The sequence below is a fragment of the Cebus imitator genome, unplaced genomic scaffold (assembly GCF_001604975.1).
Source record: "Cebus imitator isolate Cc_AM_T3 unplaced genomic scaffold, Cebus_imitator-1.0 Scaffold193, whole genome shotgun sequence".
In the NCBI taxonomy this organism is placed as follows: domain Eukaryota; kingdom Metazoa; phylum Chordata; class Mammalia; order Primates; family Cebidae; genus Cebus; species Cebus imitator.
In genome coordinates, this window is record NW_016107508.1 from 2521979 (window position 1) to 2539387 (window position 17409).

The 17409-nt window shown below is 41.5% G+C and overlaps 2 protein-coding genes and 1 pseudogene across 3 annotated transcripts in view; 1 reads left to right on the forward strand and 2 right to left on the reverse strand.

Annotated features, from left to right (window-relative positions):
- Positions 1-607: 607 nt before the first annotated feature.
- LOC108316854 lies at positions 608-1863 on the reverse strand (annotated as a pseudogene). The gene is made up of 2 exons (XR_001830469.1): positions 993-1863; positions 608-935 (listed from the first exon to the last, which is right to left on the reverse strand). The product of XR_001830469.1 is annotated as a protein phosphatase 1 regulatory subunit 7-like (transcript).
- A 663-nt stretch (positions 1864-2526) lies between these two features.
- GON7 (GON7 subunit of KEOPS complex) lies at positions 2527-5369 on the reverse strand. Its single transcript, XM_017546984.2, has 2 exons — positions 5075-5369; positions 2527-2923 (listed from the first exon to the last, which is right to left on the reverse strand). Exons 1-2 carry the CDS (start codon positions 5280-5282, stop codon positions 2829-2831), a joined length of 303 nt encoding a protein of 100 aa, XP_017402473.1. The 5' UTR covers positions 5283-5369; the 3' UTR covers positions 2527-2828.
- Positions 5301-17409, forward strand: part of UBR7 (ubiquitin protein ligase E3 component n-recognin 7) — a 21779-nt gene continuing 9670 nt past the window's right edge. The window contains exons 1-9 of the mRNA XM_017546983.2: positions 5301-5686; positions 8472-8605; positions 8990-9050; positions 10091-10186; positions 12406-12459; positions 12974-13079; positions 14610-14812; positions 15287-15436; positions 16338-16500. Of these exons, the coding sequence (XP_017402472.1) occupies positions 5537-5686; positions 8472-8605; positions 8990-9050; positions 10091-10186; positions 12406-12459; positions 12974-13079; positions 14610-14812; positions 15287-15436; positions 16338-16500 (1117 nt within the window). The 5' untranslated portion in view covers positions 5301-5536. The remainder of the gene's footprint in view (positions 5687-8471; positions 8606-8989; positions 9051-10090; positions 10187-12405; positions 12460-12973; positions 13080-14609; positions 14813-15286; positions 15437-16337; positions 16501-17409) is intronic.

Sequence of the window (17409 nt, forward strand, 5' to 3'; positions counted from 1 at the left end):
AAAAAAAAAAAAAGTCAAAACAACAATGGGGTGAGAACAGGAAGCCACTACACAAGTGGCCAAGAGTTCAGATCCTTGGAGGCCGTCTTTGGAGATTTACTGGGCTCTCATTCTGGCAGCAGCACAGACCGTGTGGACATGGGGCACCCTCCCCACACCTGAGCTTTCACCCACACCCACCTGAGCTGCGGCAAGGACTGATGGGCACACGTGAAAGCAGTCGGCCTGCCTGGCACTCGTTAAAGGAGAGCTCTAAGGAACACAGCACACAGGCCTGAGGCAGCTTTTACCCATGCTTTTTTTAACTTACATAATTTTTAAAAAATGGCCTTGTCTGATTTAAAAAACTAAAAAACCTCAGCTGTTGCAGGTCAGGCCTGCCTGAACCCTGCTAACCAGGACTGGGGCCAGCCGGGCCAGCCCCCGAGCGCCACCCGGACTGCACGTGAATGCCATTAAGCACTCTCAGGCCCTGTGTTTCACATGGATTAGGTGGAGCCTGTGACCGCCTTCTGAGAGGAGGAAATAAAGGAATTTCTAGTAAATGAACATGATGTGTCCAGTATTCTCTGTGTGGCTACAGTAACTGTCAACACTCACCCAGGAGGACTGTGTGGCAAGGTTTAATTGCAATGGCATCTGAAAACGTGTGTGGCACCATGCGTCAGCTATCGTCAGTGCCTTTATTGCCGTTGGGTTTGTGACTGTTGATACAGTGACGACCTCAGGAGCAACAGGTGGGTTAAACAACTGTGGCTGGGCAGTTCTTTCGAGGACAGGGACACCGTGAGGAGCAAGGAGGATTCAGAACCTGATGAATGTGGCGTCGATCTGCCGCATGGAGGGGAGGGTGAGCATGACCTTTCTCCGGTACTGGGGGTCCTTCTGCAGGGGGTTCCGCTCCAGGTACACCGTCCCCAGGCTCCCTTCAGCTCGTCGAGGTCGCTCCAGCTCTAAAGAAGATTGTTGTTCATCCAGAATTCTTGCAGCCCTGTTAGATGGCTGATGTTTTCAATCCTTTTGATTCTATTTGATGCAATGTCCAACATGATGAGTTTGTTATTGTTCTCCAGGCCCTTGATAAACTCGATGCCATTGTGGCTGAGGTGCAGCTCCCGCAGGTTCACCAGGTTCTGCAGACCCTTGATCTTGGTCAGCTGGTTGCTCTGCATACTGAGGACTGTCAGGTTGGTGAGCGCATCCAGATTCTGAAGTTCAGTAATTTTGTTTTTCCCCAAAAACAAACTCTCCAGATTGGTTAATGTGTCAATATTTTCGATTGCCTGGATGCAGTTAGATCCCAGCTCTAGCATCTGTAGTTGATGTAAGTTGCTTAAGTTTTCAATTTTACTGATTTTGTTGACCGAGAAGAGTTTTTTCAGTTGTGTCAACTTGTCAATCCCTTAGATGTTTCTCAGCAGATTAAAAGAAATATCTAGAATCTCCAGCTCTGTTAGCGCCTTCAGATTCTCAATCTTCTTGATCTGGTTGTTGTAAAGATCCAGCTCTCCTGTAGCTCCTCCAGATTCTCAATGCCTTTAATTAAATTTTGGCGGAGGCAGAGAGCCTTCACTTTCTTCAGTACCTCAAATCCTTCAATCTTCCCAATGCGATAGTGATTCAAATCAACATCCTCTGCATCTCTGTCCAGTTGATGGTTTCCATGTTCATAGGCAGCTCGTGTTCTTCTTCTGGGTCCTCCTCCCCATCCTTCAGGCTCTGTTCACTGAGGTCAGCCACGATGCCGCTGCTGTGCTTCTTCCCTTCTTCATCGCCAGATTCTTCAGACTAGACCCGCCTGTCAACCTTTTTGATCTCGAGACGGGAGGAAACCCCTCCGCCTCCCATTTTCAAGTGATTCTCTTGCCTCATCCTCCCAAGTAGTTGGGATTACAGACATGCACCACCACACCCAGCTAATTTTTTGTTTAGGAGAGACAGGGTTTCACCATGTTGGTCAGGCTGGTCTTGAACTCCTGACCTCTGGTGATCCACCTGCCTTGGCCTCCCAAAGTGGTGGATTATAGGTGTATGGCACCAGGCCCAGCTGAATAACCTTTTTAAAGCAAAATCAAAATTAGCCTGGCTAAATAATCTTTTTAAAGCAAAATCAAAGTATGGCTACAGAAGGAGAGGAAAGATCTAAATTGTAGTCAACACAGATTGGTTACTTAAGGCCTTATATTTGCTTAAGGCCTTATACCATATCACAGCACAAAAACATAACCCACCCCATCTGGCTCTCTTAAGGTACATAATACATCAGATTATGCACATTCATTAAGTGGCATCATATCTGTATACCAGACATGGGTGTGAATTGAGGGTTTCCTTGGGTCTCTTTCAAGGACTCTCCTCTTCAGTATTTCTATTTCCTCATTTTCCTTCTATTTATGAAGAACTGTTATTTTTACATTTAATGCCCAATTTTCACCACTTGCTCATGTCAGTTCTCTGAAATGTTACTGCCTATGAACCGTGACATGTACTCTTTGTAACAGCAGAAGTTAAAAGATGTAGACATCACACAATTCAATGGTTATTTTAAAAATAGAAAACAATGGTAAAAATTCAGTTGCCAACTTAGAGGATTTTATACATTATGTTCTATTTTCCATGGTCTGAAATTATTTCTCAAGAAAATGGATTTTATTTCTAAACCTTTACTATCTTTGCCAGAAACAGAAAAACTAGTTTTCTCTTCGACAAAATTGTCCCAGGAGAAGAACACAAATACTTTTCCAAATTAGAGCATAAGTCTTCCTTAAATGTCCCAGTGTGACAATTAGGATAGAATAGCAGTCTTTTTAATGTCATAAAGGCTATTGTTAAGATGGTGGTTTTGGCCGTTTTGCAGATGGTCCATCGAAGTTAGTTATGTTACCAATGTTATTTTCATCTTCTGCATCATCTTCATCATCACCTTTTAAAATAAATATTTGTTGTATGACAATATGTTCTGTGGTTGAAAGAAATATATATAGCTTTTTAAGTGGTTGAGAGTAAAACCATTTCACTTTAGGGACTAATAAAACCATGGACATTTTAGATTAAAATGATTTTGAGAATTTCAGTGTTCAAAATCTTTATTTTCTATCACTTTCCTTTTTGGAGATATCAATTCATTCATCATAAAATCCACTTTTAAAGTGTACAGCTTAGTGGTTTTTAGTATATTCACTAGCTTGTGCAACCATCACCACTATCTAATTCTAGAACACTTTCATCATTCCAAAGATAAATGATATGCCCATTAGCAGTCACTTTCCATTCCCCTCAGCCTTTGGCAACCACTAACCTACCTTTTTTCCCCTTAATTTTTGTTAGAGACAGGGTCTTGCTATGCTACCCAGGCTAGATTCACACTCCCAGGTTCAAGTGATCCTCCTGCCTCAGCCTCTAGAGTAGTTGGGACTACAGGTGCCCACCACTGCACCCGGCTTGCTAATCTACTTGATCTCTATGGATTTGCCCATTCTGTACATTCATATAAACAAAATCATATAACATGTACCCTTTTGTGTCTGGCTTTCACTTAGCATAATGTTTTCAAGGTTCATTCATGTTGTAGCATATATCAATACATCATTACATGTTATTGCTAGTAATATTCCATTGTAGGGATATACCACATTTTGTTAATGCACTCATCAGTTGATAGATATTTGCATTATTCCTATTTTTTAAAATTATCATTATTTTTAGAGATGTGGCCTCACTTTGTCCTCCAGGCTGGAGTGCGGTGGAGCAATCAGCCCACTGCAGCTTTAAACTCTTGGGTGCACGTGGTCCTCCCACCTCCTAAAGGTGTAATGCCAAGCCCAGCCAATTGTTGTTTCCACATTTTAGCCACTATAAATAATGATGCTATGAATATTCATGTGTAAGTTTTTGTGAGAACATGTTTCCAGTTCTCTTGAGGGCTACCAGTGGAACTGCTGGGTCATGTGATAACTTCAGGTCAACTTTTTGAGGAGCTACCGAATTCTATTTCCCAATGGTTACACCGTTTTACATTTCCACCAACAATGTACAAGGTCTCCAATTTCTTCACATTCCAGCCAACACTTGTTGTTGTTCTTTTTGAGTATAGCCAACATCCATATTATCAAGGTGTAATTCCCAAGATGGAAGGAAAGTACAGTTTAAGTTTTTCTTAAAGAATTGTAAATCCTGACTCCAATATCTAGTTCTTGGGTTTTTTAGTTCAGGACAGTTAAAATGAACCTGTCTAGTTTTGCATTCGAGACAATTTAAAAACATTAATGCAGTTAAACTTCATGTTTCTACTTTCAAACTGCACCTGCAGAACTGGAATATAGCAAGAGAGTCCCTGGGAGTCAATTCGTGTTAAAATTAAGTCTGTCTCAATCTTCAGAACCTGTTCCTACTCTGCGATAGACTGCACTCTTCCAAACATGTTTGTAGTTTCACACCTGGTAAAACTTTCTATTTTCTTCAACACCCAGCTCAAAAGTCTTGTCCTCTCTGAACCCTTCCTGGGGTCTCTGGGTTTGCAATAGTTACAGAGGGCCATAGAATCACTTTCACTCTTAATAAGAGTGTCTGCCTGTCTAATCCCCTTGTGTTTAACGAGGGCAGAAACTCAGTCACATTCACCTCATTCTTCCTCCAGGGCTCAGCTCAGGGTTTAGCACATAATAGTAGGCATTTGGCACTTTTTCCTTTTTCTGTGTGTGATATAAATCAAAAAGTGGTAAGAGTCGTGGAAATGCTTGAGTAGAAGCTGTCCAAATAAATATGTTGAAAACGCCAACAATTTTTATTTTTTAAATTTATTCTTAAAATAATAATATAAATGGGGTCTCGATATGTTGCCCAGGCTGTTCTAGAACTCCTGACCTCAAGTGATCCTCCTGCCTTGGCCTCCCAAAGTGTTAGGATTACAGGCGTAGGCCACCTGCCTCGACCCACCAAAAATTTTTAGATGCAATTCTTCTTCCCTCGAGGCTCACTTTGACTAAGTCTGTCACTCTACACAGGCTCCCCAAGCCGATTTCCCCTGGGCGCCCGCCCCGCCCTCCTGTCGTTGCAGCACAGTCTCAGAGCTCACCGTCCAAGGCCTCGTCTGGAGCCGCCGCCACCCGGTGTTGCACTTCCCCCTGTACCAGGGGGCCGAATAATTCGGTTACCAGCTCCTTCATCTGGGCCACGCCAGACAATAGGCCCTGAAAAGGGTCGCCGCCACCCGGCGCCTCACAGGACACCCGCAACTTCTGCGGCTTCCCTTCCTGCCCGACGTACTCTCCCAGCAGCTCCATGGCGACCGCTAAGCTTCCAGAACGCGACAAGGGAAAGCGCCACCCGGAGGCGGAAATCAGCCGCCGACTGGCGCAGGCGGGAGAAGGGAGAGGAGTGACTTCCGTTTGTCGGAAGTCGCTCCTCCCCCTTCCTTCGCTTTTTTTCTTTGTCATTGGTTTCTGGCGGTCGGGCCCCGCCTCCTCCGGCTACGCCCCTCACGGCCGCTTTTCCCGCCTCCGCCAGGGTCGAGCCGCTGTTCGGGTGACAGTTGAGGATGGCCGGAGCTGAGGGCGCCGCTGGGCGGCAGTCGGAGCTGGAGCCGGTCGTATCGTTGGTCGACGTCCTTGAGGAGGACGAGGAGCTGGAGAATGAGGCGTGCGCTGTCCTGGGCGGCAGCGACTCCGAGAAATGCTCCTACTCGCAGGTGGGCGTGCGACCCGGGCCTCGTCTCCCCAGGCTCCCGCCGAACCTCCCCCTTCGCGGCTGGGCTGTCCCTATTCCCGCTGCCGCAGTCGTTTCCTCAGTGGTGGTCCGGGGCCGCCGTTCGTCTGCCGCTTCCTCACCCCAAGCCCACTCTGCCCTTTTATCCCCAGCCTCCTGGGCCCCCTTCAGCCTGTGTCCAGCAGGGGCCCCCCTCTCCCCTTTCTCTAACTCCGTCCGGCCCGCCTGGTTGGGTCCTTGAGCCGCTGTGCCTCCTCTCCAGCTTCTTCTTGGTGCCCCACTGCTTTTCACGAAACCACCCCGTGACCTCTCAGGTCCAGACATCTTTGTCCTTGCTCTTCCCATCCTAATAATTTATTTATTTTTTAGGGAACTGAATGGGAGCGTCAGGTTAAAGAGATTTTCAAATCCATAGGGATTTGCGGTGAGCTCCTTGACAGCTTGTTCCTCTGCAATTTAGTTTGACAAGTGCTAGCTAGTACTTTTTCTTTCTTTCTTTTTTGGCAAAATGAAGCAAGTACCCATGTCTATTTGCAGTCCGCTCCCTCCCCTGGCAATAGACCGGAAACAGAACAGCAAGGGACTCTGTCAAGGGAGGGGAGACAGGAGAAAAGGATCTGTTTGGCATTTGGAAGACGTTGTGAGTGAGCAAGTGTTTGAGGGGGTGTGACGTGGTGTTTAGTGACTCACCCTATACTTCGAGGTGCAAAAATGGAAAAGGATGGGTAGGAAGAAAACTGACAAAGAATGAGAATTGGTAGAAAGAAGTGTTACCTAGGCAGAGGCGTGAGCCGGAACACTGGAGAGATGAGGGGAGAGACTTGCATTCCTTATGTGGTGTGAACTGAGATCATAATACCAGTTGTCATTGTTGACCAGGTTTAGTTTAGACTGCAAAGTGTTGAGTAAACCTGATATCCACACATAGCCCCAGGTATTTTAAAGCCTTTGCTCACCACTAAAACAATTTTTCCCCTGCTTTCGTTGAAAAAAAGGAAAAGTTCTAAATCTACATGTAAAGTATTTTTGAAGTGTAGTTACCTTTATAAAATGGATTTCCTTAATATTTTCTTTTTATTGTGGTTTAAAAATACAGAAATTTGCACAAATCATGTACACAGCTTGAAAGGAAAGTGTGCATGTTCTCACCACCCAGTTCAACAACTAGAATATTAGGAGTGCAAAAGGCTCATTGGAATGGAACTTTAAAAAAAGAAAAGAAATAGAATCTTACTGGCATCCCAGAAGCCTCCTTGTCCATCTTCTTCCTTCCCTAGAGGAAGGTAACATTGTTAAGATTTATGAAAGCTTTGCCTATTTTTCTTTAAGCTTTTTATTTTGAAGCTTTGTTTGTTTTTTAACATTGTTAAGATTTATGAAAGCTTTGCTTTCTTTTGAGACAGTTTTGCTCTAGTTGCCCAGGCTGGTGTGCAATGGCACGATCTCAGCTCACCACAACCTCTGCCTCCTAGGTTCAAACAATTCTCCTGCCTCAGCCTCCTTAGTAGCTGGGATTACAGGCATGCGCCACCATGCCTGGCTAGTTTTGTATTTTTAGTAGAGACAGGGTTTCTCTATGTTGGTCAGGCTGGTCTTGAACTCCCAACCTCAGGTGATCTGCCCACCTCGGCCTCCCAAAGTACTTGGATTACAGGCCTGAGTGACCCCACCTGGCCTGAAGCATTTTTAATCTACCGATAAATTGAAATAATAATATTATGAACACTTGTATACCTTTTATTCATATTCACTTTTTTTTTTTTTTTTTTTTTTTTTTTGAGATAAAATTTCACCATTGTCACCCAGGCTGGAGTACAATGGGGCAATCTTGGCTCACTGCAACCTCCACCTCCCGGGGTTTAAGCGATTCTCCTGTCTCAGCTTCCCGAGTAGCTGGGATTACAGGCGCCCACCACCATGCCCAGCTAATTTTTGTATTTTTAGCAGAGATGGGATTTCACCACGTTGACTAGACTGGTCTTAAACTCCTGACCTCAGGTGATTCCCCACCCACCCTGCCTCAGCCTCCCAAGGTGCTAGGATTATAGGCATGAGCCACTGTACTCCGCATACATATTCACTTTTAACATTTTGTCACATTGTTTTGTCTCCTTTTCTATTTACAATTTGTTGTTTTAAATTTTTGAACTATTTAAAAATAAGTTGCACACCTGATGACACTATACCTCTAAATACTTAAGCATGCATCTCCTAAAAATCAAAGGGATTCTTTGCATGTGTTGATTATCTCTTTGGTAGATTTACAAACATTTTCCAGGATGAAAGTATGATATTATATAAACCTATACATATGCTCCTATGTTTTCACATGTTAAAATGATTAAACAGATTGATTTATTCACAGCTGGCTGACAAATTCAGACTTCCTATCACTTTAAGAAATGTTGGTTTGCATTGTGGCTAATGCTTGTAATCCCAGCACTTTGGAAGGCCAAGGCGGAGAATTGCTTGAGCCCAGGAGTTTGAGATCAGCCTGGGCAACATAGCAAGACCTCATCTCTGCAAAAAATAAATTAGAAAGAAAGAAGAAAGTGCTTGCATGAGAAAATCGCTAGTATAGATGTGAAACGTGCAACTGTGTTTTGGTTGATTCTCTGTTGTGTAAACTTCTTTGTCTTAATAGTTTTTACAGAATGATCTTGACCACAGATAATCTGATTTTAATTATTTTTCAGTTCCTAGTGTGAGTATTATATAAACCATGCTATTACATTAATTCTCTTTTCCATTTTTGGTCTGTCTTTTAGGGCTTAGTAAAGAGACAAGCACTATATGCCTGTAGTACCTGCACCCCAGAGGGAGAAGAACCCGCAGGAATTTGTTTAGCTTGCAGTTACGAATGTCATGGAAGTCACAAACTATTTGAGCTATACACAAAAAGGTAAACATAGTCAGAAGTTGTTATTAAATACTTTCTAAATGTATGCATTCTTTTCCATCTACACTTTTTTCCTCATCTTGTTTTTTCATGCAAAGCAGTTGTACTAGTGAAATTTAATATAATTATTTTATATAATATAATTAGAAAGAATTGTTTCTAGAGCCTTTAAAAACATATGGCACAAACTCAAACTAACCATCTTTCTCTGCCATCATTTTACTTGTGTGTGTTTGTGTGTATGTGATATAAATATTTGCTTTTGTTTGCTTTTGTGTATATTAATTTCCAGAATTATAGTCTTATTATGTGCTTGAATGCTTGAAGAAATTTTAAATTGGATTTTGTAAGAAGAAAAATAAAATTGGCTTTTTCTCCTTTTTTCAGAAATTTTCATTGTGATTGTGGAAACAGCAAGTTTAAAAATTTAGAATGCAAATTATTTCCTGTAAGTAAGCACTATAACTATAAATGTAGTTAGAGCAGGTGAGGTTGATATTGGCCAGAGTGGGAAAAAACAAATACCTATATTTTCCAAAAAATAAGTTCTTATTCTTTGCAGATGGGCATTTCATTTTTTACTTAGTTGGAAAAACTATAAACTGTCGAGGGCCTACAAGATAGATGGTAGTTAATATGAAAGGTTTGGGGGAGAGATGTACTTGAAAGTAATTCAGGTTCAATTGTATTGGTTGTGCTTATGCTCTGAGGCTTTTAAAGCAAAGGATATGACTTAAAAACAATAAACAGGCTGGGCCCGGTGGCTTACACCTGTAATCCCAGCACTTTGGGAGGCTGAGGCAGGCAGATCACTTGAGGTCAGGAATTCAAAACTACCTTGGCCGTCATGGTGAAACTCCCATCTCTACTAAAAATACAAAAAATTAGTTGGGCATGCTGGTACGCACGTATTATCCCAGCTACTGCGGAGGCTGAGACAGGAGAATCGCTTGAACCCGGGAGGTGGAGCTTACGGGGAGCTGAGATCATGCTACTGCACTCCAGCCTGGGCGACAGACCAAGACTCCACCTCAGAAATAAATAAATAAGGCTGGGGATGGTGTCTCACACCTGTAATCCCAACACTTTGGGAGGCCAAGGTGGGTGGATGGCTTGAACCCAGACCAGCCCAGGCAACATAGTGAGACCCCATCTCTATCAAAAAGAGAAAAGAAGTACTTTGAAATTCCAGGCCAATATCAGTTCACATATGTTGATAATTATGATTAACTTTTATTTCCACTTTATGGAATATGTGTATTTAATCTTTCCTGATTACCACAAAAAAGTACAAAAAAATTTTATTTCTTCCCTTCACCCTGAAAAAATCCCTTTAGTAGTAGTGAGTTTTTCCTCCTACTTTGAAAATTAAAGAAGAGCCTCTTGGGGAAATAATGTAGAAATGTATTGAATGCATAAATTTTATAATGTGTGAAATTATACTTAAAATTAGACCATATTATTATTGAAGTCAATATTATATTTCAGGACAAAGCAAAGGTAAATTCTGGCAATAAGTATAATGACAACTTTTTTGGATTGTACTGCATTTGCAAGAGACCTTATCCTGATCCCGAAGACGAGGTAAGAGAATTGGAGGTTAAAACCGGGGACCCAACCTCCTGTCATATGCATGCCTCTGGCTCTTCGGGAGAGAGTGTGGGATGGTGAAAGGGTTCTAGATTTATCTTTTCTTATGAATCTGGGTTGGATCTATAATCGGACCATAACTATTCATTTTCATATCATGAGATGAAATACTGGAGAGGCCTTTCCCAAGCTGGAGCTTCTTTCCTTCCTCTCCTTCCCTGACTGCCTCCCAGCCCCCAAACACTTTCTAAGAAATGGCTTTCAATTTCTGGTGTCTCTTTAAGAAATGAGGTATACAAACAGTGTCCTCTTAAAAATGACGATAAGAAGTATATGCAAAATTCAAAATGAGTTCTTCCTCACTCCTGTGCTTCTTATCTCCCAGGCATAACCATGTTAACGCTTGGTGTGTATATGTTTAGGCCTTTTTCTGTGCACATAAAAGTGTTTGAGTGAATGTGTATTTCAGTGTGTAGTTTCCTTTCTATTAACATAAGTGAAATTTTGTACACTCACTTCTGCAACTGACTTTTCTCACTTACCAGTGTATCATAGACATTCTTTCATGTCAATAAAACACACTTACCCTGTTCTAACTGCTGCAGAGTATCCTATAACTTCACATGTCATAAGTTAGTCAGCCTAATTGTTCTTCTGTAGCAGAATGTCATTGCCTAATTTTTCAATATTATAAAGAAAGCTAGAGTGAACATCCTTATACAGTAATACAGCTGAGTATACTCCAAGTATTTATATAGAATGGATCAGTAGAATTAACAGATCAGAGTGTATTTGTGGTATTTAAAATTGTGATTGGCCAGGCATGGTGGCTCATGCCTGTAGTCCTGGCTACTTGGGAGGCTGAGACACAAGAATCACTTGAACCCATGGGGTTGCAGTGAGCTGGGATTGTGGCAGTGCACTCCAGCCTGGGTAACAGAGTGAGACCCTGTCTCAAATAATAATAATAAATAATAAAATAAAATTGTGATCATATTTGCCAAAAAAATTGAACCACCAACAGTATATGATAGTGTTTTTTCCCCAACACTTTTGTCAATGCTGCATATTAACAGTTTTTGAAGATTTTGCCGTTCTGATAAATGAAGAATAGTATCTTAAAATTTTTTTCCTTTCCCTGGTCATAAGTGAGGTTATGCATCTTTTCATGAGTTCATTCGACGTCCATAATAACCTTCTCTCTGAATTGTCCTTTCTTATCCTCAGCCCATGTTTTGACTGGTTTGGGTTTTGTTTGGGTATTTACTGATTTGAAAGAGTGCCTTTTGTCTTTAGAGATATTAGCCTTCTGCTTCTTCCTTGCTTTCTAATTGCCTTGGAACTATAGTTATTGAGCCAAATTATATAGATGGACAGATTGAAGGTCTCTGAGTTAACAAAAATAAAAGCTTAAACTTGGATATTTTAAGATATGCGGTAAAGTGTTATAGCTCCTCCCATTTCACAACATGTGCTTTTTTTTTCAGATTTAAGAAGCCACAATAGCAAAAGGACAGAACAACATTGGGATGTTAATTAGTAGTTATGAGAGCCTGGGTATAAAAGAAACTCATACCCAAAATAGTCTTTGTCCTTTGGTATATTATTTTTCTAGGGCCAGCATTTAATTATTTTATATATATCTATATATCTATATAGATATAGATATATATTTTTAGCACTGAAAGTTACTTTTATTTTTTTAGCTCATTTTTTTTTCCATTTAATTATTTAATTTATTCAAATTAGAGGAGTAATCTCTCAAGGGGTTTTTCATAACATTTACTTTACTTGGCAGGATGGTTTTTTTGCAGCAGAAAGGGGTTGTCTAATTTTTCAATATTATAAAGAAGGCTAGAGTGAACATCCTTACACAGTAATACAACTGAGAATACTATCCCTAAAGGATGGTGCGCTAAAAAGTGCCAATTTCACTGTCTGCATTGGTCCACTCACATTGCTTGCCTGGGGCTGAGTTTATGTATAAACTGGGAATGCCTTCCTTGTCTGTACAGTTTTGTGAGAATCAGATTGTAAGTAACTGATGTGAAAGAGCTTTGAGATGTTTGAAAAGTATTTTATCTCAATGTAAGCCTTTGGAGCACCAGTCCATGTAGAACAAATATTTCGTTATCTTATTCTACTATGTGCCAGGGCTACTTCCATGTCCCCGAATTCAGTGTAATTCTTAACAAACTGCTTTTCTCTGTTAGATTCCAGATGAGATGATCCAGTGTGTAGTCTGTGAAGACTGGTTCCACGGAAGGGTAAGGAAAATGTTTCACATTTTGAAACCATTGTCTTCACGAAAAGATAAAGGTTATATTTTATATTATAATTACTCTTCTAAAAATAAATTCTAAGGCCAGGTGCGGTGATTCACACCTGTAATTCCAGCACTTTGGGAGGCCGAGGCAGGAGGATCACCTGAGATTAGAAGTTCGAGACCAGCCGACCAACATGGTGAAACCCTGTCTCTACTAAAAATACAAAAATTAGCTGGGCACAGTGGTGCACGCCTGTAATCCCAGCTAATTGCGAGGCTGAGGCAGGAGAATTGCTTGACCCAGGAGGTGGAAGTTGCAGTAAGCAAGATTGCACCGTTGCATTCCAGCCTAGGCAACAAAGGGATACTTTATCTCAAAAATAAAATTTTTTTAAAAACCCTAAAAATAAATCCCAACAATATGATCAGTGTATTATTACAGTATAAATGAAATAATGGGTATTTTGGACAATTTGGCAATCACAAGGAAAATATTTGGTTTTCTATATTCACAGCATCTTGGTGCCATTCCCCCTGAGAGTGGGGATTTTCAAGAGATGGTATGCCAGGCCTGCATGAAACGTTGTTCTTTCTTGTGGGCTTATGCTGCACAATTGGCAGGTAGGTATCTTTGTGAAGTTGGTGTGCCACAGACTTGTGTTTGTGAAATTTGTATGTTCAATTCAGAGTTTTTAGCAACTATTTTTAACTGGGCTCTGTGGCATATAAAATAGTACATATTCTGGCCAGGTGCAGTGGCTCACACCTATAATCTCAGCACTTTTGGAGGCCGAGGAGGGTGGGTCACCTGAGGTCAGGAGTTCAAGACCAGCCTGGCCAACATGGCAAAACCCCATTTCTACTAAAAATACAAAAATTACCCGGGTGTCATGGCATGTACCTGTAATCCCAGCTATTTGGGAGACTGAGGCAGGAGAATTGCTTGAACCCAGAAGGTGGAGGTTGCAATGAGCCAAGATCCCACCACTGTACTCTAACCTGGGTGACAGAAGGACACTCTGTCTCAAAAAAAAAAAAAAAAGAAATATATTGTATATGTTCTTTTTCTACAAGGTGCATAGATTGGTTGGGATATTACCAAGAACAAATTTATATTTAAATGATACGATGCAGAGTATTGATGAGACTAGAGTTAGAGAAAATGGAGGAGGCAGTTTTTGAATAGGATTTTGAAAGATAAATGGAACTGAAATAAGTGGTTAATTATAACACATGGTATTGGTTGAGGAGGGGGTGGTGTCTTAGTCTGTCTGGGATGCTAGAACAAAATACCTTAGGCTGGGTATTTTATAAACAATAGATATGTATTTGTCACTGTTCTGGAGGCTGGGAAGGTGGAGGTTGCAGTGAGCCAAGATCACATCATTGCACTCCAGCCTGGGCGACAAGTGAAACTCCGTCTAAAAAAAAAGAGGGCCAGGCGTGGTGGCTCATGTCTGTAATCCCAGCACTTTGGGAGGCTGAGGCGGACAGATCACCTAAGGTTGGAAGTTCGAGACCAGCCTGACCAACATGGAGAAACCTCAACTCTACCGAAAATACAAAATTAGCCAGGCATGGTGATGCATGCCTGTAATCCCAGCTATTTGGGAGGTTGAGGCAGGAGAATCTCCTGAGCCTGGGAGGCAGAAGTTGCAGTGAGCCAAGATCGCACCATTGCACTCCAGCCTGGGCAACCAGAGTGAAACTTCTTCTCAGAAAAAAAAGAAAAAGCTATTTTTTCTGAGATCATGCCACTGTACTCCAGACATGGTGGTTCACACCTGTAATCTCAGCACTTTGGGAGGCTGAGGCAGGCAGATCACCTGACATCAGGCATTCGAGACCAGCCTGGCCAACATGGTGAAACCCAGTCTCTGCTAAAAATACAAAAAATTAGCTAGTCATGGTGGCACACACCTATAGTCCCAGCTACTTGGGAGGCTAAGGCATGAGAATTGCTTGAACCTGGGAGATGGAGGTTGCAGTGAGCCAAGACCGTGCCACTGCACTCCAGTGTGGGCGACAGAGTGGGACTCTGTCTCAAAACAAAGAAATAGAAGTGATTTTATTGTCTGTTGGGATTTTATTGCCTGTTAGGTCAGTAGATATGTGTGTATATATTTTTCTTTTTTTTCTTTGAACCCACAGTAACCAAACTATCCACTGAGGATGATGGATTGATGCGGAATATTGGTGGAATAGGTGATCAGGAAGTTATTAAACCTGAAAATGGAGAGCATCAAGATAGTACCCTCAAAGAGGATGTTCCAGAACAGGGAAAGGATGTCCAGGATGTTAAAGCAGAGAACAGTGAACCACGTGCTAGCTCTAGTTCTGAATCTGATCTCCAGGTAATGTGTGAAGTATAAGCCATCAAGAAATAAAACTAGGCTCAGCACAGTGGCTCACACCTATAGTCCCAGCACTTTGGGAGGCTGAGGCGGGCAGATCACCTGAGGTCACGAATTCGAGACCAGCCTTGGCAACATGGTTAGACCTCATATCTACTAAAATACAGAAATCAGCCGGGGTGGCAGTGCATGCCTGTAATCCCAGCTACTCTGGAGGCTGTGGCAGGAGAATTGCTTGAACCTAGGAGGTGGAGGTTACAGTGAGCTGAGATCATGCCACTGCACTCCAGCCTAGGCGACAGAACAAGACTGACTCTGTCTCGAAAAGAAATAAAAGTAAAGCAGAATTAATTCTGTAAACTTATGGCTTTGGATTTTAATTTTATACTTTGCCTAAAATCTCTTTACAAAATCTAAACTATGAAAACTGTGGTAGTTTTAAAAAATATGCTTCAAAATTCAATTTTATTTCAGACAGTGTTTAAGAATGAAAGCCTCAATGCAGAATCAAAATCTGGCTGCAAACTTCAGGAGCTTAAAGCTAAGCAGTTTATAAAAAAAGACACTGCCACCTATTGGCCCCTGAACTGGCGTAGCAAGTTGTGCACCTGCCAAGACTGTATGGTAAGTATCTGATTAAGTTCAGTGTTAGCATGGTTTGTGTACTGGTGCCCCAAAATAACACCTGGGAAAAAAAATTCAATTTTTGTACCAGAGGAAGAAAGGAAAATAAAAGAACATAAAAAAGAGAACAGAACACCTGAAAAATGTATTTAATGGAATTAATGTAGTTTAGGAGACCCTCAAAAATTTTACATTAAGCAAATTTATGACATAGTACTTACAGTTGGAATGTTTGTGGAATAAATGGATAATTATGCAGTATTTTAAATTTACTTATCTTAATTTTAGTGACAAATAGCAGTTCTTTGTTATATCAAAAAGTTGCTTGGAAATGTTGCTTAAAAGTTAGAGTAAATCCACCGGGTGAGGTGCCTCATGCCTGTAATCCCAGCACTTTGGGAGGCCAAGGTGGGTAGATTGCCTGAGATCAGAAGTTCAGGACCAACCTGATCAACATGGTGAAATCCTGTCTGCACCAAAAATACAAAATTAGCTGAGTGTGATGGCACATGCCTATAATCACAGCTATTTGGGAGGCTGAGGGAGGAGAATCGCTTGAACCCAGGAGGCGGATGTTGCAATGAGCCGAGATCATGCCCTTGCACTCTAGCTTGGACAACAAGAGCAAAACTCGTCAAAAAAAAAAAAAAAAAAAAGTACAGTAAATCAATGTTTTTTAAATAAAGATCTCATAGACCATATGACATCTGGGAAATTGGGAGATTTCTGAAAGAAATTTGGGCAAAAAGAGTAAATCCTTCTAGCAATTCTATGCTAAGAAGCTCCAGTTTTTCTAGGTCTTAATATTAAAAAATTAAATTTTTAGTTATTCTTATGAAATTGACTTTCTGAGAATGATATACGGTTCTAATGGGGAAACTTTTTTTTTTTTTTCCTAAAGAAAATGTATGGAGATCTAGATGTCTTGTTCCTGACAGATGAATACGACACAGTTCTGGCTTACGAAAACAAAGGCAAGATTGAGCAGGCCACTGACAGGAGAGATCCTCTAATGGACACGCTTAGCAGCATGAACAGAGTCCAGCAAGTGGAACTCATTTGTGGTAAGCACTGTGTGTGTGTGTGTGTGTGTGTGTGTGTGTGTGTGTGTGTGTGTGTGTGAGAAAATTCATGAAGTTTCCTTCACTATGTAAAAAAATATGAAGAGGCCAGTAAATACCTATATTTTTAATTTAATACAAAGAATTAAAATCTTGAATTGTAGCCAGTTGCCTGATTTTCATATCGCTGGGTTTTCAGCTGCTGTTACCATTGAATCAGAGTTACATGCTAGAATAATTGCATGCTTGAGAAACCACAACATATGCTATTCTGATTCAGGGTAGATGGATGAATAAAAATTTTCCATCCATCGAAACAATTTTTTGAGCATTATCTGTCATCTTTTTGAGCAAGACATGTCACCATTTTGACAGTTCCCGAGGTTGCTTCAGTGGTTCACAGGAAGCCACTAGAGGAGAAAATACTCCCAAACCCCTAAATTGCAGGCTTTTACATCCCCACCCACCAGCCAGCTGCAGCATGCCAAACTTATTTCAGTGATTTCTGTCCCAGCCATTTCCACTTGATGCCACCACTTTTATGTCCCTTTTATGGCATCAGTCATTTCTGTCTTCTATTCTTTATTTATTTTGAGACAGGGTTCTTGCTCTGTCGCCCCGGCTGGAGTGCAATGGTGCATTCTCAGATCACTGCAACCTCTGCCTCCCGAGCTCAAGTCATTCTCCTGCCTCAGCCTCCCAAGTAGCTGGGACTACAGGTGCATGCCACTGTGCCCCACTAATAATTTATTTTTTTTTTGATAGAGTTTCAATCTTTTTGCCCAGGCTGTGGTGCAATGGCACAATCTCAGCTCACTGCAACCTCTGCCTCCCGGGTTCAAGTAATTCTCTTGCCTCAGCCTCCCGAGTAGCTGGGATTAGGCATGCGCCACCACACCTGGCTAATTTTGT

Bases quoted from the DNA above. Each gene is read 5' to 3' on its own strand.
- GON7 (XM_017546984.2), bottom strand. From the start codon at position 5,282: ATGGAGCTGCTGGGAGAGTACGTCGGGCAGGAAGGGAAGCCGCAGAAG. The intron at 2,924-5,074 runs GTGAGCTCTGAG...TTATTTTAAAAG, and splicing joins TCCAGACGAGGCCTTGGACG to GTGATGATGAAGATGATGCA.